Source organism: Acipenser ruthenus, chromosome 5, assembly GCF_902713425.1.
Source record: "Acipenser ruthenus chromosome 5, fAciRut3.2 maternal haplotype, whole genome shotgun sequence".
Lineage (NCBI taxonomy): Eukaryota > Metazoa > Chordata > Actinopteri > Acipenseriformes > Acipenseridae > Acipenser > Acipenser ruthenus.
The window spans coordinates 42,496,400-42,520,867 of record NC_081193.1 but is presented as its reverse complement, the minus strand read 5'-3'; the positions used below and the strand labels follow the sequence as shown (position 1 = coordinate 42,520,867).

Genomic DNA, 24,468 nt, shown 5'->3' with positions numbered 1-24,468 from the left:
TGTTGTACAAAGTTGTGCTACTTAACTCAAGTTAATTTGATGTCGAGGACGCCATCACCCGAAGAGGGGGTGGATGTAGCCTAGAGTACAGTTTCTGTTTGTTACCACCAGGGGGAGCTGGTTTAATTGAGACCCCCTGTGGAAATGTCTTATTGTACCCTCTATTCTATTGTGACTTCCCACATGTCAGAGGTCAATGTTTTTGTTTTCTGTTGTGAAGGTAAGCCACATGGAATGATACTCCCTTTTTATCTATGTTCAAATCTTACTTTAAAATTGCCATCCGTTGTTATTATCATTTGATATTAATTAATAAGTACCTGTTAAACACCCTTTGATTTATATTTGTTGTCAAAACATGTTATTTTATGATTTGTGATTTATGATGCAGTGATATGAAGTAGTTTTGATTTATGGTTATACAGGAATGGTGAGCATTTGTATTTTATTTTGGAAGATCTCTTTTAAATACATTTTAGTGTTTTACATCTGTTGCATAAGGAATGTTTTTGTTTTCTGTTGTGAAGACTGGATGACTGTCTGGATGTGACTGCACCAACAAAAGAAGGAAAAACAATAAAACTGTGTTTGATCACCCGCAAAATATCAAAAGGTTGAATTACTTTTATTTTAAAACTAAATTAAGAAATAAGAAAATAACACAACGCAAAGTCACTAGCCTATAATAACTACTGTAGGGTCTGAATATTATTTTAAAAGAGTTTTGCTTGTACTGGTATCGTACTGTAGTAAATGTTGGTTTGGTTTTGTTTTGCTACAGGCAGAGTTAGTGTGTCTGTAGTAATAGTAGGACTACGTAAGGTGGTCTTACATCTATCAGACAAAAAAATGGAAACGGCAATGTAAAGTCACTTAATAGAGCGTTGGGCCACTATGGTATCCCACTCTGTGGAGTTCTCGGCAGACCATTTTTGATGAAACTGGCTGCTCGCGCCCCAGGTTGAAATTTGCAGTCACTTGATCTGCAGTTGCTCGCCTGTTTTGCCTTGCACTTCGAATTAATGCACGGATATCACGATCCTGGAGTATGCACTTCCGCCCACTGCTGCCCTTTGCTGATGATGTCTTTCCCTCGGAGTTCCATGCCGACATCACCTTAGACACCGTTGCTCGTGAAACATCAGCAAGTTGAGCTGTCTTGGTCACTGAAGCTTCTGCCAAACGTGCTCCAACAATCACCCCTCTTTCAAAGTCACTGAGGTCTCCTCTTGCACCCATGCTAGCTATAATTATAGGCAACCATGACCCTAAGCATGTTGGGATGTTATTTGCTTAATCAACGCATGAGCCACACCTGTGTGGAAGCCCTTGCTTTCAATATACTTGGTGTCCCTCATTTACCCAGGTGTTTCCATTTTTGTGTCCACTACCTGTATATAGAAATAGATTAATTTTTGGTATCCTACACTGACATTGTTTTACCACAAGGTTGTCATTCTGTTTCATGGTACTTAGACCTACCTTATTTAGCTGAGCTATTGAACCATGTTAAGTTCTTGAAAAACTTGAGGCATTTAAGTTGAGAATTTATTCCAAATTATGTGGGTGTTGGTGATGATAAGGACACATGTAAAGTAATGTAATTTGTTATTTATGTTTGTTTGCTTACATACATTGAGTTTCTAATTGATTATCAATGATACATTTAATTTAAACTTTATAAAAAATGTAACTATTTATATGCCTTATTGTATTTTTTTTTTTCAATTCCCCAGCATATCAGTTTATAAAAGTAGTCAACGTTCCAAGAAAGTGCGTCTTCAACATTTCTTCACACCAGACAAATCAACGGTTATGAATCTCACGTATAAGTCTGAGTGCCTGTATGCTGGCCTAGTGAGTGGAGCCATTGCAATCTACACCAAAAGAGAAGGTTAGTTACTGGATAGCAGCAACTTACTGTAGCACTGTGTGTGTGCGTGTGTGTGTGTAAATATTAAACACATTAACCAAGGTTTCACGCTTTCATAGCGCTCTGAAATTTTTTTAATTTTATTAGCTTGTATTGGCAGTGGTTGATTTGGTTAGCCTAGCGCAAGGGCGTAGGTTTGGTTTGAACATTGGTGGGGACACAATTATTTAGGGGGGCGGAGTCACGGTTGCTAGGGGGGTTCGGGGGCATACCCACCCGGGAAATTTTTTTAGGAGACAGCTGTTAAATGGTCACATCTGGTGGCTGGAAATGAATGCTGGACATGAATTGAGGACAATGTGATTTACATGAAGTTGGCTGGTATACACTCAAAACACTATGATAAAGTGTCCCTCCTGGAAGCTGGTTTGACATCCCTGCTATAGAATTACTAATAACCTGAATTATAACCTATCCCAGCCTTACTGTAAGCTACCAATAACCCTGGCACTACAAGCATGAGCACATGCACGCTTACGTGCTCTGCCTGCCTCTCCTGTGTCTGTGCTGCTGCTCGTACCTGGGTGCTTCATTCACCTGATAAAATAATAAATTAATGCATGCCATATAGAGAGAGAATATATGGCTATGCTAACTTTATTTGCTGAGTATTACTATACAGCATTAGCCTACTATCTTATCACAATGTGCCTCAAACAATAACATATCTCAAAACTGAGTCTAATACTTTCACTGTTATAATCACTAAGCCATTACAGACCTCACCTGCGACCCTGTTGCTCCACCTGCCTCTGTACTGCTTTTACCAGGTTGCACTGCTTCATTTGCCTGATAAAATGATAAATTGATGCATGCTGTTTAGAGAGAAAGTATGACTGCTAACTTCATTATTAAATTATTTTTACATTTGCTATGAGAATCATTATCAATTGTGTTTATTACTTTAACGACATCTTCCTACTTACACTTTGACTTTTTGTAAAAAAAAAAAACTTCCTTACGTCCATCTTTCTTTTTTTGGCTGCCATTATGCTTTGGTCACCTAAAGCCAAATTGAAGTGATTAGATAACCTTAGTTGGTTGACGATATCAAAACATGCTCATGCTCTCTCCCTTTCTCTCTCTCTCTCTCTCTCTCACACTCACACACACACACACACACACACACACACACACACAAAATGATTTAGCTGTGAAACAAGCTAGCTAGCCACCAAGGACGTGGGGTTAGCAGCTAGCAATGGGTCGCTAACGTAATAAACCTACTTACCTACCCATTAGGTAGGTAGGTTTATTCTCTCAAACTATGTTGCTGACAAGCTGACAATACCTTCAGCCCCGGCACCTGGCTTTCATTCAATCAGTGGCTCACACTCATATCAGACTGACCGGCAAGCGGCAACTTCAGATGAGCGTCTTTCCAGAGTTCAGCCCAAGCCAGCGATTCCCCATCTTGTTTTACTCACGCCCCACTGAAATTACTTTTTATATCTGTCCCCCGCCCCCCGCCCCCCGGTTAATTTGACTTTTTAATATGTATTTTTTTACTGCCTATATAATATAGTGTGTTTATTTAGCCGCCTGGATAATCACACTGTCCATTCAATCAAATACATATGTTCGTGTTCGCTTTTTACACACACAATACAAAAATATCTAGCAAGGAGTAAGTTAGTTACAAAGGGAGGAAGGCGGAGGATAGAAATAATGTGACAACGCATTAACCAACAAACACAAATATCGAATTAAACTGATTATATTTATTCTTATTTTAAAAAATAAATGTGAAAATTGTGGCACAATATACACCGTTTAAGAATGACTAGATTTTTTTTAATTTTAAACCCGGAACACGACCTTTCACTCCCGAGTCCTTGTGCACTTTCGCGCCTCAATGAAAACAACACACTCTGCTTGGTCCCTGACGTCAGCCGCGCACTGAGTCAGTGTTACAGTGATGCATTATGGAATTTGTAGTTTTCTTGTCTGCTAATTACACCCCAAAACCCTTTTTCTTTTTAAAGCTACCGGTATCTCTTTTTCTCTCTTTAATAACTCGCTGCACTCAAAGGGCGAAATCGGGAGTATCGTTTGGCACGTCACTGTTATTATTACTAGTACGTTATTATTCAAATGTTCACCGCGCTCCCCTGGAAGGTTTCACGGCCCCCCCGGTTGAGAACCTAGGGCCTAAGCCAATCAAATTAGCGTTGTTTTTTTTTTGGAGGAGGGAGGAGCAACGAGGGGATCTTGAGAGAGTTAACCCTTTGTGGAGCGGATAAAATGACTTGACAAAATACATTTCAGATTTATCAAAATTATTGGTAGGGACAATTCAACGGTCCCTTGACATTGGTAGGGACATGTCCCTACCGTCCCTAGCTAAATCTACGCCGGTGGCCTAGCGACATTAGTCTACAGCACTAACCTATATAGTGTGGAAATACACTATTAGTGCAGAGATGGAGATTTTGCTCTGCCAATGTGATGGTATCGCCATGACACGGGTGACCATGTGTCACAGCATTTCATATCAACATTTCTCATAGCAGCACTATGAATTATGAAGAGGACAACAGTAGGCACAAAGACTACTGCAGTACATTCATTAGGATATTTTTTCATAATTACTGCTTTTTCACAATACAAACTTAACACTGTCAAGAATATAATCTTTTATTTTCCTTCTAATTCCAAGTTTTCTTATCCACAAGGTAGCCAAAAAAGCCAAACCATGTCTGGATTTCAATTGCTATGTGAAGCCTTGCATAAATGCTGACCATTGTTAGTTATGAAAATGTGCCTTGCCCTAAATTTCATGGGCTTAATCTACATAAATCCATTCTGTTTTTGACTCTTCAGTTTATTCCTCTGTCCAGAAAGATATTTACAAGGGAAAGATTTCTTATGATACAATACAAAGAAAGCATCATGTAAATGAATAGACTGAATAGATCCCTTTCATATTCATATGAACATATGCTATTTGCGATGGAGGTATTTTATTCTTCTGTCAACACACTGACATATGCAAGCCATATATCACTGTAGTTAGGCATGTGTTCTACATTCAAGCTGAAAGTAGGTTATCTGTTGGCTGGTAGTGAGCTGTTCTGTGCTCTGGTTGCGTAAGCCGTTCACAACGCAAGCACAAGTCAGCACATGAGCATGTTAATGCATGTCCATAATACTGCCTGTGAGAGGACTGCCAGGAACTCAACAGAATTTTTTTTTTCTTCACTAACCAAAATTAAATAAATATATAGAGTGTATCAGGAAGCATGTCATTAAAATGCAGACTAGTCATCACAACTAATAACCAGCACTTCTAGTCAGGACACAACAGTAAATTCACATATAACTGATAAACGTAAGTTCAGTCCTTAAATGTAAATGTAAATGGTCAATATGTTGGACAATATGTCCAGAATTAAGTGCTTTTTAGTTTCATTTAACATCTCATTTATCCTATGAACAGTAAAAGAAAATAAGCGCATACAGGGTTTTTTTTTCTAGATATTGGGAAAAAAAGAGAAAAGCGTATGCTCCTGAAGATCTTGCTTATTTTAAAATGGTATAACTCTACAGCTGTGCAGAGTAAACATGGCTTCTCTAACAGATAATTATAGCTTTTTAAAGACTGAGAAGACTGATATAATTGCAAAGTCGAAAGTCCAGCAGTTGCTATGAACAACATATGATAGTTTAGAGAAACAAAGAGATAGCTTCTTTCAAATGCCTACTATATCTGTGTGTCCCTGATCAGACGAATGAAACCTGTTTTTGAATCAATGTGTTTTAAAAACAAATCCAGTCAGGCTAACTGGAACAGCAGACCTAGTCTAGAAAAAAAAGAAAACTAACTGCATTCTGTATTTGTGAAAATCTCTATGGTTACCAAGATAAAACCAGCAAGTACAAAAAGGCTGTAAGGACTCAACTGGAGAAAAGGTCAGATCTCTGAACTTGGCCTGAGGAGTCTGAATGTAATCATTGCTGCATTAGGAACCGATCACTTTTTTTTTTCAGCAAAATGCCTTAAAAACAAAAAGGCAAATATTTCTGTAATGTGTGAAATTTAAATGTCATCATGAAAAAAAACAGCGCTTTACAAAGAACTTCACCCTTCAGCCTGAACCCTATACAAATATGTGAAAGTAATGGCATAATCTGTACTTGGGCTTAATCCGATTTGTGAATTGCTAACATTCATCTCCCACCAACTGCTATAAATATTTGCCTGATAGCAGGAGCACAAAGGAATAAAGAATAGGTTCAGGGTCATTACCTGTCACAGGAGCCATTTCCATCACATGCAATCAGGATATTGTACCATGCAGCAGTATTGAAAAACAATTCTGAAACATGTCCTATGCGCATAGGACATTTAATCGATCATCGCGGTCTACCGCGGATGCCCCAAGAGCGTGATTCAAAGAGATTTTTTTGCAGTTGCGCTAATCATACAGTGGAGCCCAGACGATTTGTAAATCTCCTCTTTGGGGAGCTGCAGTTCTTGGAGGTAGTGCTCTCATCTGCTGAAAGATTTCAGGGGTGAGGAAGGAAGTGTTGACCTGCACAGCTTGTTGCTGTGGATTTTAACAAACTGAGAAACACAATTTCAAAGTGCAACTAAAGCTGCATCCACACTGGACAGAGCAACGTGAGCAAAGTCGCCGAATGTCAATCCACACTAGACAGGAAACGATCCAAAAGACTGGAAATAAATACATGACCCATGCATTCCTATTGGACACACTAGAGATGGGCTGTCACATTACAAAACAGGGCTTGTTTGGTTGCCATCCTGACCTCCAGCAACTCCGTTGTAAAATAAAGGTTGGACGTAAAATCTATAGATCATTTAACATCCCTATATATCCAACAGTTTTATTGTTATCATTATTAGTAGTAGTAATTGTACAGTTGTAGTCATAGTATTTTTTTTCGTGGTACCTGTAGTAATAGTAGTAGTCTGATTTGAAGCCCAGTACATCTCCAGTAGCAGACAAGAGTAGTATAGTTGAACTGATATTTTCAACAAAATTATGTTATTGTTATACATTTATTTAAACAACTTACTGCAATCTCAGTTGTGTTTCTTTACAAATTCCTTCTTTGATCCTTTTTGTTTATTAACTTTAAATATTTTAAAGTACAACATTATTATTATTATTATTATTATTATTATTATTATTATTATTATTATTATTAAAATCAGTGTTATTATGCACATGTCACCACTTGCCTTGTATTTACTTTTATTTCGTTTTTCCTTTTAAAACAGTCTGGTGAACTTGACAGAAAATGCTTTATAAATATGGCTTGTAATCTTCAAAACTATGTATGAGCTTGGTAATACTGGGATGTGTCACACAGAACACAAAAGTATTGCTGGCTTTGTTTTAAAATATATGTAGTATAGTAGGACCTTGATAATAATTTTGTTTGTTTGGTGAATCTCCACAAAACTTTTGCTTTATGTAAAGAACTCCTTGTCACGGATTTGTGCCACAGAACAATTTAGTGAACAAAACGTTATTTATGATGAAAACAAACAAACAAACCAAAAAAAGCCATAGCTTAAAATTAGGTCACATGTTCAAGTTGTGTGAATGCGGGACCTTTTTTGTGTCATTTTTAAAAGCCAGCAAAAGTGCACATTTTTCATTTAAATGCTGGATATGTAGACTGCATGTATTCTCTGTTTTATTTTTGCTTATTAATAAACCTATTTTTATGCAACTTGCAAAATTGGAAAGAAAATGTCTCGGTGCTGTTAAATGCATCACCTGCAAGCCACCCAGACATTGTCTTTCTTCTGGATGTCTTTGTAGTCGTTCAATTTACAATCATGTAATAATGGATACTGCTGCACCTCACAAATTCACTTTTTGTCGTCCATGATTAACTTGTTTTCAGGCGTGACTTGTTTTGAGGCGTGTGTTTGACGTGTGTCAAGGGTGTTAATCTTGCTTCTCGTTGGTCAGTTTCATTCCAGTCGTGCGACAAAAAAAAAAATAGAAACCGGTGCTGTTTTAGCAACACGAAATTCTCAAAGCAACGTTGCTTGCATCGCTCCCTGCTGGTGTGGATACTCCCATTTGACTGCAGTGACTTCTAAATTATTCGCTCGAGTCCACAGTGGATGCAGCTTAAGATGAACATGATTGTATGTGGACATTGTAGGTTTATGTAGAAAAAAGAATGATTTAAAATGAATTGCTGGCTTCCCCTGTCAACTCTGCAAGAGCACCCCAGTCCTGACCTGAACACCCCCCCTGCTATTCAATACAGGGGGTCTCACAAGTGAATTGTGCTGTGGACATTATAGCTGGTGAAATAACTCGCACATCTATTGCATGTTTTTACTATGCAGTATATTAAACACTAAACTCTAAGTCGTGGAAGTGGTGACCTACGTTTCTATGGTTTTGAGTTCTTGGGCTGAGATATTCTAGCCTATGGCCTCTATGTACAAATCTTTCTCATCATTTAAATAATGTTTTTATAAAAAAAATACAGTATGATATTAATGAAATGCCTTTATACTGTAGTTGAAGAACCCTTCATAAACCGACCATTGAAAAAAACATTGTTTAATTTTTAAAAGTTATTTGTAAATATGTTTGTGAATCTTTGGAACAGCTTTCCTGCATTTGATGAAACTTTGCATGAGTATTTGAGATTGTACTCCAGCATTGTACATTTATGTTTTGGGTGGGTATTGTGGTGATCGTATTTTCTGGAAATGACAGTGTTTTTTTAATCCTTGGCAGGGGATACATATATAACTTGTTCTTAACACCCTGCAGTCCTCTGCATGTTTGGTCAGGAAGGACCAACCTAGTGTTTCAGAATCTGACAAGTGTTCATTTAATCAAACTGTCTTTTATTTAATTTCATTCCTTTCCTACAACCTTTGTAGACCAGGATTAAACTTCTGCCCTAGAGGCATATAGAGGTACCACAATCCTCTGTGGTGCTGCACACACAGTACTTGGTTATTCTCTGGTGGTTAAATACCACACTCATTTAAATGCAGCCCCCTCTCTGTAAAGTTTTTACTAGCAGAAATACACAATTTCACATGTTCTGTTTGATTTTCATGAACTTAGTACACAAATTCTAATGGCAGTATTTAAATTATTTGAATGTATAGCTAGGCCAGCCATGTATCTACCAATTTGTTTTATATACAGGGATTAGACAAAAAACACTGTAAATATGGTGTAAGGGAAGACTTGAAGTTAACGCATATTTGGTAGCATTTTGATACCCCAATCTCTTGATTTGCTACAATTTTTTTTTTATTCAGTAGCATTTTTCTGATACCTTACGCTGCAGTTTATATGACCGACCCTGAGTGAACACATACATAATTACCAGTATTATTTTTTATTTTTTAAACACATACATTATTACAATCAGCACTCGGGTATCCGTTACCCAGATACACGTCAGTCGCGTTTTACCGCCCTTGTATTAAAAATAAAATCAATCCCCATATATATGTGTGTGTGTATATATATATATATGTGTGTGTGTGTGTGTGTGTGTGTGTGTGTGTGTGTAATAAATTAATGCACTTACTGTCACACACGATTTCCGACTCTGTCACAAGTTTTCTGATACAAAGCCCTTCTCTTCATCATTACAATTTATCTGAATATCCGTCACAGCCCATGTTTAAAAAAAAAAAAAAAAATGCAGTCAAAACAAAGCTAACGAGACAAGCTAGGGTAAAAGTATGTACTGTGTTACAGTTAACGTCGTCTCTTTAGTTTTGGTAAGGGATATTAAAATACTTATTCTGTTGAAAATATAGTACTGTACCAACAAAACCAATATGGTACATCTAAATGGAAGCCTACTTATTTTAAAACACAGTCCTTTCAGCTATGTATTTTTGATATTGTATTTTTTTGTGTGTGTGTTCCCTGAAAAACAGACAAGGGTTGGAACAGGCCAAAGTGAAATAATCAGATATGCGTCACACGCGTTTAACTGTCACTGAAGTCAAAATTTTATAGGGTCGGATATGCGAGTGCTGACTGTAGTATCTTTCCTAAAGCGGTAAACCATTGCTTATAGAGCTTCCCGATAGATGACGGACGTTTGTACCGCCCCATGTAGATACGCACGAGGCCCACAATGCAAATCGTATTGGACAGTGGAGTACTACAGAACAACATGGATACAATTTAAAGCTATGAAGTTTATTTTATAGACCAAAACTAAAATTAAATAACTGTTAAAAATATTACAATTTTATAAGATAACAGGCAATGACCTTAACAGGATATTAAGTTTTATTCAGTGTCTATAAAATGCTCTGTCATGGAGAATGGCAGCTCCAGTTTTGTTATAATGTTAACCATGGTTTCACTCACGCTAAAAATGAACACATAATGGGTAGATCATTCTTACTTTATCAATTCTGATTACAAAAAAAAAAGCAGGTGCAAATAGCTAGAACGTTACCATGATCTAAGTAACGGCTTCCTTGTTTAATCAGTACGAATAACAGACAAAATTGATTTATCTATATTGTTTTCTTTTTATAATATTTTATAATAGATTATCACTACCTTGCATACATCTCCTGTTTAACTAGTGTGTTTTAACTTGAGAAGGCAGAGTGGGAGTATACATATTTATGAACAAATACATATTTTTCTCTCCTATTCCCAGATGGGTCCTGGAACTCAGATTCCCCTAAGATTCTGCAGCTGGGGGTTCTCCCTGTAAAAAGTGTTCTGGCAATGGAAGACACAATCTGGGCATCTTCAGGTGGACAGCTCTCTATTATCGGCACCAAGACGCATATTGTGGAGGTATTGCTATTTCTTTCAAATAGTCAATTGAAATATGACTTTTTAAATTTCTTTCTAATACTGTATGTAATTATATCATTTTGTAATTTTTGAACAAAGGGAAATTCAGTTTTATGGATGACAAACTTTAATTTAAAAAATGACATCAAAAATCTGTTTTTGACATACAATTCTAAAACTCTTTAATCTTGAAGGATGCAGTAGTTCACCATTCCTGTCTTGAAATCCTTGTTTCAGAATCAGATTTACCAAGGTGTGGTATAGCCCCCAGGTCAAGACTGGTCTGTGCCCTTGAAATAGTGCCCAGACTCAGAAACTGCAGTTTAAGTGCCCCAGAGGTTTCATCCTTTCACTGACACATTGCTTTATACAGACCACATGCTTTCACATACCGTCTTTTAAAATTGGTACACAGCTGTATTCTACTAAACTCTTTATGAAGTGTCCAGTGAACATTCACTGTTTTCTGTGCCTCATTGTTTTAACCTCTGGTTATATTAATGATACAGACCACAGTCAGACTGTGGTCGGGTTTCCACGCAGTATAGAAACTCCATCTTCTCTCTCCACTGTTATAACTTATGTTACGTAGCACGCACATTCCTCACGCTATAGACAGGGTCAGATTAAACATATATATATATATATATATATATATATATATATATATATATATATATATATATATATATATATATATATATATATATATATAAATTTGGGGCCCCTCAGAATCTGAGGCCCCTGCGTTAATCCAGCCCTGGCTATATGAAGTGTGTCTAAAACATTGTAGGACTTTAAAGGGCAGCAGTGTGGCGTAGTGGTTAGGGCTCTGGACTCTTGACCGGAGGGTCGTGGGTTCAATCCCCAGTGGGGGATACTGCTGCTGTACCCTTGAGCAAGGTACTTTACCTAGATTGCTCCAGTAAAAACCCAACTGTATAAATGGGTAATTGTATGTAAAAAAAAAAATAATGTGATATATTGTGTAACAATTGTAAGTCGCCCTGGATAAGGGCGTCTGCTAAGAAAATAATATAAAATAATAAAATAATAAAGGGGGGTAAATCGCCTTTTCATGCTAAAAAGCTGTACAATTGACTCACAAGACTTCAGCAGTGAAAATCCTGTTTGTGATGTAACCTCGCGCAACTTTCTACTAACTAAAGGCCATACCAAGCAATCCTTTATTATCTGAGATCTGCTGGAAGTAGCCCTCACAATCTTTGGCCAAGTAGGAATAAAATAAGCATAAAGTAGAAGGGGTTTAGAGACCTCTTCATTCAGTATTTTTTTTTATGTGACACCATTTATTCAATGTTTCAACTTATTGCCATTTGACTCATGACATGATAGTGCTTCATAACAAGGTTATAAAAAATAATACTGAAGCTACTACAAAAAAAAATTGCAGCCCTTTGCAATAAATAAATAAATAAATAATGAAGCTCTTTACAAAGCACAGATTTTTTTCATCCTTCACACTTTAGTTACTTTCTTTTGGTGATCAGATAGCCCAATGCTGTAAGCTTAGACTTTTCTGTCTCTTGGCAATAAGATGCAATACACTGTACACTAGCCTTAAGCAACATCTATCATGGGTACCTACCAAAAAGTCAGAAAGTTACCGCTCTCAAAATTCCTGGGAATTTTGCAACCCTAGTGATAGTTCAGCAGTGTTTTCTTAATACAATTTAGATGAGAGGCAAGTGTGGACTTGCTAACCACAGGACTGTAACATAAATCGTGTCATGTACTGGATACAAACAGCCACTGCATGTCTACTAGTAGTAAAGTCTGCTTCCTTTGAACCGCATTTCCTTTTTTTTAGTTAGTGTACCTCTTTTCTAAAAGGTTTGGTTTGAAGTGTTAGTCCTATATTTGTTTGCTTTTGTATACCAGGAATACACAGATTTGAACACAAAATTAGTACCTTTCTGGAGAAATAGCTACTTTTTATTATGCAGATGTATAAATTTGTAGGTGTTCCAGTGTGTTATCTGATAGTATAAGGCAAAACTATATAGTCCTTCATTAACATTTGGACCTTCTTTTGCAGCGTCAGCTCGAAGCCCATCAGGAGGAAGGGGTGGCTGTATCCCACATGGCTGTTGCTGGTGTTGGAGTCTGGATTGCCTTCAGCTCCAGTTCTACACTACGACTGTTCCACACAGAAACTCTGGAACACCTCCAAGACATCAACATTGCAACTCCCATCCACAACATGCTGCCGGGTAAGAATTAGCTGCACGGTATTCTGGTATCTTTTATAAAATGTTGACAGTTGCTGTAATTGAAATTCAAGCTTTGATTTGATTACATCAACCACAAGTTACTGTCAAGCACTTTTAAAGTGTGTAATGCAAATAAACACTAGAGTTAGAGGGTGAGATTTTTCCACAGCCCTCCAATTATAAATACATTAATTGTAGGAACATTGAATGTTAATTTCCTTTTTTATTAATTCCCCCAAAATACAGAACAAAAAAAAAAAAACATTTGAGTTTGCTCACATATTGAGTTCATTTAATAATCCTATAAGGAAGTAAAAACAAGCTGAAACTTTTCTTGTTATAAGTGAGATATGGAGACATGTTGTAGCTTGTTTTCATTTATCTAGAATTTGGCAAGCATGGCACCCGTTAATCTATTTCTTGTGGAACTACATTTATGAATATTTTTATTTCATAAATATTTCTATAATTACATATATTATAATTATAAAATAAATAACCTTTTTTTTCTTTAACTTATGCTCATGGGGAAGCTGCTGGTATTATGCAGGAGTCGGTGGAGTTGGACTTGCCTTGGTGACAAAGGTGTAGGGAAGATGGCAGGCTTGTTTGTTTATTCTTTTTGATTTGGTGAAAACTTGATCCTGCTAATAAAATAATATTATGTCCCCTTGAAACTGGCAGAATCCTGGTCTTTTATGCACTTTCCCACAAGGCCTAAACAAACCCGTTTGCAGTCACCAACTCAACTTCTCTTCTCTATCTAAACGTCCTGTGCGTCCTAAATGACACACACTAAGTGACAAAGCTCTGAGAACATTACTATATCATTATATATGAAACTGAAAATACCTGTAGTGCTATCAGATTTTGAGAATAGCTGGTGAATAAGCTCATGCCCTGTAACCTTTAAATCAGGTCATCCAAGAATCATGACCAATTCACACAATAGTCACATTTAAGCTAGTTAAGACAACAATACATTAAGGCAAGTAAGATTCAACCATATCCCTTTTGATTTCAGTCACACACCCTTTCAAAGCCACATAACAAATAAGTGACGGATGTGAGCTGCTTGGTCAGGCTGCATTTGGCATTGACCTTCCTCTCCCATAAACATAATTTAATAGAGCTTTTGTTTTATTATGGTTTTCACTGTTTCCATTTAGAAACATTCCTACAGTACATGGACAATATGGGCAGCAGTGTGGAGTAGTGGTTAGGGCTCTGGACTCTTGACTGGAGGGTCGTGGGTTCAATCCCCAGTGGGGGACACTGCTGCTGTACCCTTGAGCAAGGTACTTTACATAGATTGCTCCAGTAAAAACCCAACTGTATAAATGGGTAATTGAATGTAAAAATAATGTGATATCTTGTAACAATTGTAAGTCACCCTGGATAAGGGTGTCTGCTAAGAAATAAATAATAATAATAATAATTCAAATGTTTGTTCCTCAGTGAGAATGCTCCAATTGCTGCAATTCCCTGTCGCATTTTTGCTTATGGTTTATTCAAATGCTAGAAGTACAATACCAAGGTTTTCTTTGAACGCTATTTAAAATAATGTTAGTAAGGCAAATTCTCCTCAAACTAGTAGAGTTTACCAAGCCTCTGAGGCCAGTCTTTGTGTCTCAACCAATCAGAGTGCTTCCTGTGCAGTAGTTTTGTTAGATACCTCTAGGGGGGAAGGGTTGAAAGCTATTTTTGGTTCAAGATGTATTGCCACATTGTATATTTAACTTTTGGGAGTACAATAGGGGCTCTGGAAGAACATAGTAAGCAGTGTGTTCAACTCCACTCCCACTTAAAACAAACATAGTTGGTTGTGTATAAGTACTGTACACACACATAGGGTTGCAGATTTCTGTACATTATTGAAATGTATCAGGTAACAATAGCAAAGCTTGGGAAGAGAAATATTTGGCTGGCACCTTGACATATGGTTCAGCAATCGACAAAAGCAGTGGATGATGTAATGTTCACAAATTTGCAAGCAATCATTTTATCCTGCAGTAACAGAACAGATTTGCCCCAGAGAGTCGGAGGCGGGTGATTATGTAAAAAAAATAAAAAATAAAAATAAAAAAATGAACACTAGAAAATTTCAAAATATCTTACATTTTGAACCTGAGGCATGCACTGTAAGAATATTTTCCTGCTAAAAGCTCCTTGAAATAAACAACATAAGGCTACAGGGCGACGCTTTTAACAATGCCTGTATAAAATAACTGTTTCATATTTATAATATTGAAAGGTTTAAGTATTTTTCATGAAAAGACATGACAACTTTAGGAAACTTCATTTCCTTTGTGGTGTTTTACCAAAGGAACATCTGCAGTTCGGTTTATGATCTATAAACATATGTTGACCTTGAAATTGTCTCTTCTTTAGGCTTCATTGAGTTGATGTCACCTCATGAATTCAATTTCCTTCCTTTTAATCTTTTCATAATTTTTCCTAGCATAAAAGAACAAAAACATTTGGAACATTAGAAAAAGGGTGTTCCCCATCCTTTTTAGATATAAATAAACATGTAAAGAACTAGTACTGAAACGTTCCTTGTAAATAAACTGTTGGTATCTGCGAGAAGGTTTTAAACATATCCTTTTTGTTTTTTCCTTGTTCATCAAAACATGACTGTCCACAATTTTATCACATACTATCAACATGCAATACTCCTGTGTGCTCTCATACTGGTATCACACAAGACTGGACAGAAGATGACAACATTGCTCATTGTTTCAGTGCATGAGTATTTAAAATGATTAAAATAGAAGCCGGACACAACAGCATACTGTACTTCAGTTGTATATTTTTAAAACCGTATCTGTCCTGCAGACAAAGTATCTACATAAGATCATCTCTGCTCTGGTCCAACAGCGTTCTAATCTGCCCTGGTATAATTACAGTAAAGCCTTTCTCGTCATCAAGTATTGGGTCTCCTCTGATTGGATGTGGGGCACCCTCAATGAAGGGTTACCTATCGAGATGCTCATCTGCTTCCTTTTAATTATTTCTTCACGAACCCTCTAAGCATCTTCCTTCATGCTTGCATCTTGAACCAGTTTGCTTTCTGGGTGCCTCCCTCCACTTTCATCATGACCCTCCAAGGTTCCGCTCCATCTAGAAACCAGTACACATGCCGGGTCTGAAACCAAGAATGAAGAATCGGATCATGGGGGGGAAATGTTTCTTAACAAAAAAAAAAGTAACATCTTTTATCTGTGATTCAATGCAGGAACTGTTAGCAGACTTTGACACACAAATTATTTGTCTTTAGGGAATCTGAACTGCAACCGATGTCATTGTGCTCAGTGGCCTACTTATTCACTCATGTATGCATTAATGTGCAGAACTGCATTGTAAACAAGAGTGCTACAACCATGTCTCCCCTTGAAAGAATGTATAGTTATTGTACGTTTTGAGTAAGGCTTACATTTGTAAATTCAGTATTGCTCCCATAGCACTTTTCATTTGTCTTTTTTTGAATTGATGTATTATGTAACTTATCCTTAGTTTCCAAAGCAACTGCCTGTTTCTCAGTACTTCCAGCAATTTCAGTAATTTAATTGCTTGTATGAGAACAAAAAAAGCAGTGCTAGTGTGTCAATTCTGTGGAACATGAATAGTGATTTTATTTTTGTTACCTAAACGATTAAACGTTATTTTTTTATGTAATATGTTTTACTTTTAATGCCACACATGTTGGTTGCTGACTAAAGGAATAAAAAAAAGCTATTGAAGCATGATACAGTGAAACAAATTTAAAAAAAAAAAAAAAATAGAAAGGTACGAGCTGAATGTCATTCAAAGTTGCTTGTTTAGGAATGTTCTGTTATCCACTTTGGTAACGTATACCATATTATTGTTTCGGTAAACATAATGCTTTTATTGCTATGCTGTTTGCATATACTAATTTAAATACAACTTGGCCAAGTAGCCATCTGGATTATTGGCGTCCGTGCACCACAGACATCTGGGTGCTTACTACCATTCAGACCGGCTACACACTGCAGTTCAAGCACGGCCTCTTCCCTTTCGGGGCGTGACTGCAGCATCAGTCACAGACCCACAGGACACTGCTGTGGTGTCAGGAGGTAGCAGCTCTGCTGCAAAAACAGGCTATTCATATGGCACACCCCCTCCAGTTGTAGGATGGGTTCTACTCCATGCCCAAACAGAATGGTGGCCTCGACCTCAGGCAGGTCAACCTGTTCTGAGCCAAAGGAGGTTAAAAATGTTGACGATGCAACAGCTGTTGCAGTCATTCAGGCCAGCCGATTGGTTCATCACGGTGGACCTCAAAGGTGCCTATTTCCGTATCGCCATAAAAACTGGCGCACTTAAGTACCTGTGGTTCGCCTTTCAGAGAACAGCGTATGAGTTCAGGGTCTTGCCGTTTGGCCTCTCTCGAGCTCCCCATGCCTTTTCGAAGTGCGTGGAGGCTATTCTGGCCCCATTGAGACTCCGAGGCATCAGAATACTCAAATACGTGGACGACTGGCTCAATTGTGTTCAGTCTCCAGTGCACCGACCACCTTCATCGGTTGGGCCTGTCGGTGAAATGTGCAAAAAGCCAGCTCACACCCTCGCAGACTATTTGGGAGTGCGCCTAGACTCCAGGTCCATGTTATCCACTCTATCGGACGACAGGGTGCAGAGAATGGCCATTTGTCTGAAGCTTTTTCAGCTAAACAGAAAGTTAAGAGTAGTGATATTCCAGAGGCTTCTGGGCTTGATGGCAGCAGCTTCCCAGACTCTTACTTGGGTCTCCTGCGAATGCACCCTCTCCAAGCCTGGTTCAACAGCAGGGTTTTTCAGCCCGCATTGAACCGTGGCCGCCTGGTGACAATGTTTCATCAAAGTGCTGGGCAGCATCACCAGAAGGGAGGTCATCACCACGGACGCGTCCAGCCTCGGTTGGGGCGCTATATTGAACGGCAGGGGAGTGCAAGGGGTATGGAATCCCCAGCGGAAGGATCTCCATATCAATATTTTGGAGCGGCAAGCAGTGTATCTAGCCTTGCAGGTTTTTTTTGTTCAGGCGGACAACACTACCTCAGGGCAGTCCCCCCGTCTCCATCGAGCAGCCCGCAAGCTGTTGCTCTGGATGCACGGTCATCTCCACTCCTTGCGAGCAGTACACCTGCCCGGGGTGATCAACTGGGTGGCAGACCTCCTCTCAAGGGGAGTTCCCAGTGCCTCAGAATGGAGGCTTCACCCAGAGGTGGTGAGACTCATTTGGCAACGGTTCTGGAAAGCAGAGATAGACCTCTTTCCCTCCCAGGAATCAACCCATTGTCCCCGCTGGTTCTCCATAACAGGAGCCGGGGACCCACGAGTGATAGATGCCTTGGCACACCAGTGGCCGAGGCAGCTGCTGTATGCCTTCCCACTGCTCGCCATGCTCCCTCTGTGTCTGGAGAAAATCAGATAGGACCAGGCCAGGGTGCTGTTAATAGCTCCTTACTGGCCCAGGAGACTGGTTTTCAGCTTTGATGCAGCTCCTGAGCGGCCAGCCGTGGAGCCTGCCCGAACATTGCAACCTACTCAGTCAGACGCTGGGGACCTTGTGGCATCTCAACCCACTGAGCCTGCGGCTCTGGGTCTGGCCCCTGAACGGCAACATGTGAGGCGTCTGGGGTTTTCCAACAGGGTTATTGACACCCTGCAGAATGTCGGATCAGCGTCCACACGTTCCCAGTATGGGTACAAGTGGAGGCTGTGTGGTCCAGTGGTTAAAGAAAAGGGCTTGTAACCAGGAGGTCCCCGGTTCAAATCCCACCTCAGCCACTGACTCATTGTGTGACCCTGAGCAAGTCACTTAACCTCCTTGTGCCCCGTCTTTGGGGTGAGACGTAATTGTAAGTGACTCTGCAGCTGATGCATAGTTCACACACCCTAGTCTTTGTAATTCGCCTTGGATAAAGGCGTCTGCTAAATAAATAAATAAATAAAAGTGGGCCTTTTTTCAGACATTGTGCTTGCCTAAGAGCATTAACCCCACAACCTGTCCCATGGCAGTTGCACTGCAATTTTTTGCAGGACCTGTATTTGGTATTCATACCCTTTAGGTAATGGTTACATTTCTATTTCAGGGAACCAGGGTTATTATAATAACCTAAGGTTTTCTTTTCTGTTTTTTTCTTTGAGGCGAGGCTGACATGACTAATTAAAAGAATATACTTCTGAGATTACTGAGTAAGCCTGTGGGGCTTCTCTTGCTGATATGTTCTTTTAAGCTGCTTTAAATTCTTTTATAAAGTTATTTATTCAATTTTATCTTATTGGAGAAGGGATTAGTCAGGTAAATATTAAGCAGTAGATGATAAGTCAAAATGTAATGATAATTCTACACCATGGTAGATAACGTATGGTTTAAAACTGTCATCTAGTAAAGAAAGGCTACAGATGTTAACTTGTTGTTCCTGCCCTTGCTGTCAGGTGACTGTTACTGCTAAAGTTGGTGAGAGCTAATCTGCTCTTTTCACATGGCATGGTCCAACCAAGAAGTTTGAGATAAAGAAATAGCCAAGCTTTGCATTTTAAAATCTGTTTCTGCCACAAAGACTGAACTAATAAGTATACAGTACAGTATATCAACTATGAGAGAATGTAATTGTTTTAACTTCTTTATTGTTCTATCACCAGTGCATCTTTCTATATAAAACAGAGAAAGCGTAAGCCTATCAACATCAAACTGCCATTTGTCCTTCTCTGCCAGTGTACACAACATGTGAGAAATATTTAAAATATGGTGGTTGGCTGTTATGTAACTATAAATGTGGGTGTACTGAATACTTAATAACTTGGAGTGCCTGAATATACAGCTTCATCATGCTATCTTTTAAAAAGACATCGGTCTAATTTTCCCAAAACATTTTTGACATATTATCAGCTACATAGCATTTTTATTTCTTAACAAAACATGTGAAGCCTGATGTTTTTAAAGCCAGTGCATAGTTGTATTTATTTGTTTCTGAAATGGGCAGTGACACAGGAGAGTAAAACAACTTAACTTTACTTTGAATGCATGTAGAAGCAGCTTCCTGTGATTATTATCTTGTAAGGTATAATTGTTTTTATTACTTTCATAAAAAAGGTGGGACCAAGTGATTTTAATGTACTTGGTACTTGTACCCTGGTATTTGGTACCTTTTTATTATATCTCAGCTCTTCATAGAAAAACATAATGAATACTAATCATCAGACTTAAAATTTAGAAATCATTTAATATTAATTTATCAGAGTAGTTTTTTAATGGTGTATTTCTTATATAAACTTGGGACGGTGCTACAGGGAGAAATGTTTGTGCTTACTCAGCAACCATATTACATTTGAGACATTGAAACTTTTAAATGCTGCCTATTCACAAAGCTTTAAGTCATGGCATGAGTAATTTGAAGACTTTTTAAGTCTGTTTAGATGGTTTTAATACAGTTTGATATTCACAACTGTTGTTGACTTCTTTGACAACATTCTAAAACGGTCTCAAGCATATAAAACTTAATTTAACCCATCACAACTGACTTAAAGGCTTTGTGGAAAGGGCACAGTATTTCAAACTTTGCAAACCAAAACAATTTTTTTTTGTTTATGAATTGCAATATTTATATGACTGTGTCCTGTGTTTTTTGTTTTTTTTTAGGTCAGCTGAGGGTTTCAGTGACCAGTCTCCTGGTGTGTCATGGCTTGCTGATGGCTGGCACTAACTTGGGAATTATTGTTGCTTTGCCTGTCCCTCGGTTACAAGGCATACCCAAAGTAACAGGTGAGGTTTTGTTTTGTGTTGTGTTTCTCTAGCATAAATTGGTTGGCATATAAAAAAATAAAAAAAACAGAAAGCATTTTGGATTCTGTAACATTGAAATACATACATGTTAAGCCTTCAATATCAAATGTCTGCAAATATGGTTTTATAAAGTATCATCTCATACACAATAAATGTCTCTACTTGTGTTCTGAATGGGTTCGATGGCTTGTCTGAAATGTATTATTTTCTCTATGTGCATAACTTTTGGCGTACATCCAAGTTTATCTGTTATTTATCTTGAGTCTTTGTGTCCTTCCTGTGTGGCACTCAAAACATTTCTGTTCTACAGCCAAGACAGAAAAGCATTTATCCAGCCATTGTAAACATAAAAAATATCAGCTGTACTGTCAATATTATAAGTAGGACCATTCTTACTAAATTCAAGATTGTTTTTCTCCTTTTATGTTATATTTTTGTTGCAGTAAGGCAGTGGATTTTGGCTCTTCATAATCCATAAATTAAGTACTGTGGCTTTTTTTTTTCATTGTTTAATCATGCTAATAATAAATATATGACTTCTTAAAATAGCTTTCAGTCAAAAGCAATTTAATATGTTCTAGTTCATAATAGCAAGGGATACACGGATTGCAATTATCTTCTGGGGTGAAATAGAAGTTAATTAAGGAACTGGTGTGCCATTTAGAGTGAATAATTTGAATATTGCCGTTCTTCTAACCTAGATAAACTTCCTGGGACTTTGTATCGGGGTCTGTGAAAACAGCCGTTGGTCTGATATCATTTTAATGGTGATGGAATAATTTGAACATACTTCTTCATTGAGATATTATGCTGACTTTACCTGTAGCAGTGTCAAAATAAACTAAGTTAAGACTGTCAGCCATATGTAGTTTACATAGTTAACTTACTGTTTTTGTTCTATTCATACTGAAACCAGTGACAGCAAGTATTTTTTTTTTTATATAGACTTCTCTGTTGTACATTTGGACGTTGTTGTTTTTTTTTTTTTTTTTTAATTTAATGTTGTTAACATTTAATTTAACAGGGAGGGGAATGGTCTCGTACCATGCTCATACCGGTCCTGTGAAATTCCTTACAATGGCTGCAGCCGTGAGCAGCAAGAAACAGAGATGCACATCGGTAAGCAGTGCTCCATCCCAGCCGGAAGGTAAAGATGGAGAACAGAGAAACTGTTCCCCCGAGGGATTGTCCTCTTTGTTGAACACTAAAGACAAAGGGGTTTGGCTGGGAGACTCGACCAAGTCCATTGCTCAACAAAGCACCCTGTCGGCTTCTTCAGGGTCTCTGGCACTGTCTCACGTGTCACTCGAACACGGGCCAGAGGACGGTACCATTTATGAGCTCCTGAATGACCCAAGCTTTTCACTTAGTGACAAAAGATCAAAAAAGATGACTGTTAGTTCTGTGCTTGTGGTTTCTGGGGGCTTAGGCCACAGAAGAGTGAATAAGAAATCAAAGCAACAGCGGCAGGATGAGACTGTGTCAACAATCATGGTTTGGCAAATTCCATTGCTTAATATATAAAATGTATCATGTTTTCACAAAAGAAACGGAAGAGCTTGCTTACGTTGAAATATCACTGTGACCTAGTCCTACAGTCAAGATCTTTATGTGTAATACCTTCATGTTAGCCCATTACATCTCATCAGCTTTTTAATAGGATCTATCTTTAGCCAGCAACTCTTGTTGGTATGTGGGGGGCGTACTAATATTCATACTTTAAACCTGTTTGGTTTATGACTCATGTAGAAAGGCATTATGCACAGAAGGCTCACGAATCCCAGTTTAAAAATTACGCACCTCTGATTTTCAATATAATGAACATTTTTAAAAAAATCACACTGAACAATGTGTAACAGGGCTTGAATAATGTTATGAGCATACGACAACATTACCAGCTCGAATACTAGTGCCTATTTAGAATTCTCTAATAATATTACTGTGTATCTTTAAAATGGTACTTCATTTTCTTAAATGAGAAGGTGAGGGAAAGTAATCCATGCATTTTCATTTGCAACGATAACTTCCTGCTTGGGTATGATATTGCATTTCTCAGCTGGAAGCTAAGGGCCCATTTCACTAACCAATAGTTTTACAGTATGGGTTTTGGGAGGAATTATAATTCAGATCTGTAATACTAAGATTCTTAGTACAAAAATGGGATTTGATTTTATATTGCATATTTGGTCACTATAAGGAATTAACTAAAGAATACTGTGCTTTGTGGTATTTCAGATAATGTTTTCTACAAAGATAGATTAACTTTTGATATACTTTTATATTATTATTATTATTATTATTATTATTAATTATTAATAATCGAAAACTCACTTTAGGAATGAAACCAATGATGACTGTGCTACTGTTGGCTTCAAGACTTTCTTTTAGTACCATATACTGTAAGGGCACAGTGAACTAAACAAGATAAAGGAATATAGTTTACCACCTTATAGTGTTTAAGAAACTTCAGATATCTTGTGATTATCTATCTATCTATCTATCTATCTATATCTATCTATCTATCTATCTATCTCTCTCTCTCTCTCTCTCTAGCTAATATATACACATACACACACATTTATTTGGTATGGAGTATTGTGGGGAACTATATTCCTGCATCTTGGCCTTTTATACTACATATTCTGGTTATTTCAGTGTATATGTAATATTACTTTGCATGTAAATCTGTTGATAAAGAGTAATGGCAAAACAAACAATAAAGGACAATTAATCTTAGCATTTGCATTGCTTAATTGATTTATTTAATACCATAATCAAGGTGTAATTTAGCTAATAGTAATCAGTATGATTCCATTATAATGCAGGCAGAATTATTATTTAACCCTGGTATCAGATTTGTGGAAGTTATTTTTTATAAGTTTGGTTGATTTTGAAAGCACAGAGGACTGTGTTTCATTCTCTAATGACAATATTTTCAGAGCATGAGTTTTCACTGTCTGCTTTTGAGAAAAATAAATAAAATAACTAGAAAACAAACGTGATCTACTAGAAAATATATTACATTTGTTTTAACAATACATTCTACTGTTTACTGATGAAACACTTTAATTTAAATAGCACCCAACTATTCTACTGCTTGTATTACATGATACATGCAACGGTCGTGCTATTGGAAAGTATACTGTACTGGTATGTACTTTTCATGATGAGCTGTCTCCCATTGTTTTCTAATGTAAACATATTTCCTACTGCCTTTCCCTGTGTGCAATTTGGCATACCCTTTCCCTGCTATCCAGTCATTATAAATGTACAATAATACACATGTGACATGGTTTATGTCAGTACAATTCACACATTGTTTTCTCTGTTTCTTCTAATGTTTCTTCTTGATGTTTTGTAATGGTCTGTGCTGAAATCCATCTTGCCTGAAATGAGTAGTGTTGATCACCATTTTAACTATACAGAAGATTTGGCCAGTAGAGACGGAGGTCATCTGACAAAAGCTAGGGACTTTACATTTATTAACGTATAAGGGGTGATAAATATACACATATTCTGTGTTTTAGATTAATATAAATGAAGAATTTGATAAACGTGATTTGTGATGGCCTCTGAAAAAAATTATATGACTGGTTATAAGTTGGTAAACTAAAAAGTGTTGTGTTTAAAAAAAAAAAAAAAAGACTGCTGTATGAAGGAGGTTGCGGGGTAACGTACAAAGTGTGCAGCTCGGCAGGTAACAAATAAACT

General features: G+C 37.6%; 1 protein-coding gene across 7 annotated transcripts in view; it reads left to right on the top strand.

Annotated features, from left to right (window-relative positions):
• LOC117403365 (rho guanine nucleotide exchange factor 10-like) overlaps nucleotides 1–23,759 on the top strand; it is a 101,485-nt gene extending 77,726 nt beyond the window's left edge. For all 7 annotated transcript variants that reach the window (XM_059024240.1, XM_034005458.3, XM_059024243.1 and 4 more), the window contains 5 exons: nucleotides 1,737–1,894; nucleotides 10,589–10,731; nucleotides 12,791–12,965; nucleotides 20,614–20,736; nucleotides 21,782–23,759. In XM_059024240.1, coding sequence (XP_058880223.1) covers nucleotides 1,737–1,894; nucleotides 10,589–10,731; nucleotides 12,791–12,965; nucleotides 20,614–20,736; nucleotides 21,782–22,281 — 1,099 coding nt within the window. In that variant the 3' untranslated portion in view covers nucleotides 22,282–23,759. The remainder of the gene's footprint in view (nucleotides 1–1,736; nucleotides 1,895–10,588; nucleotides 10,732–12,790; nucleotides 12,966–20,613; nucleotides 20,737–21,781) is intronic.
• Nucleotides 23,760–24,468: the final 709 nt, after the last annotated feature.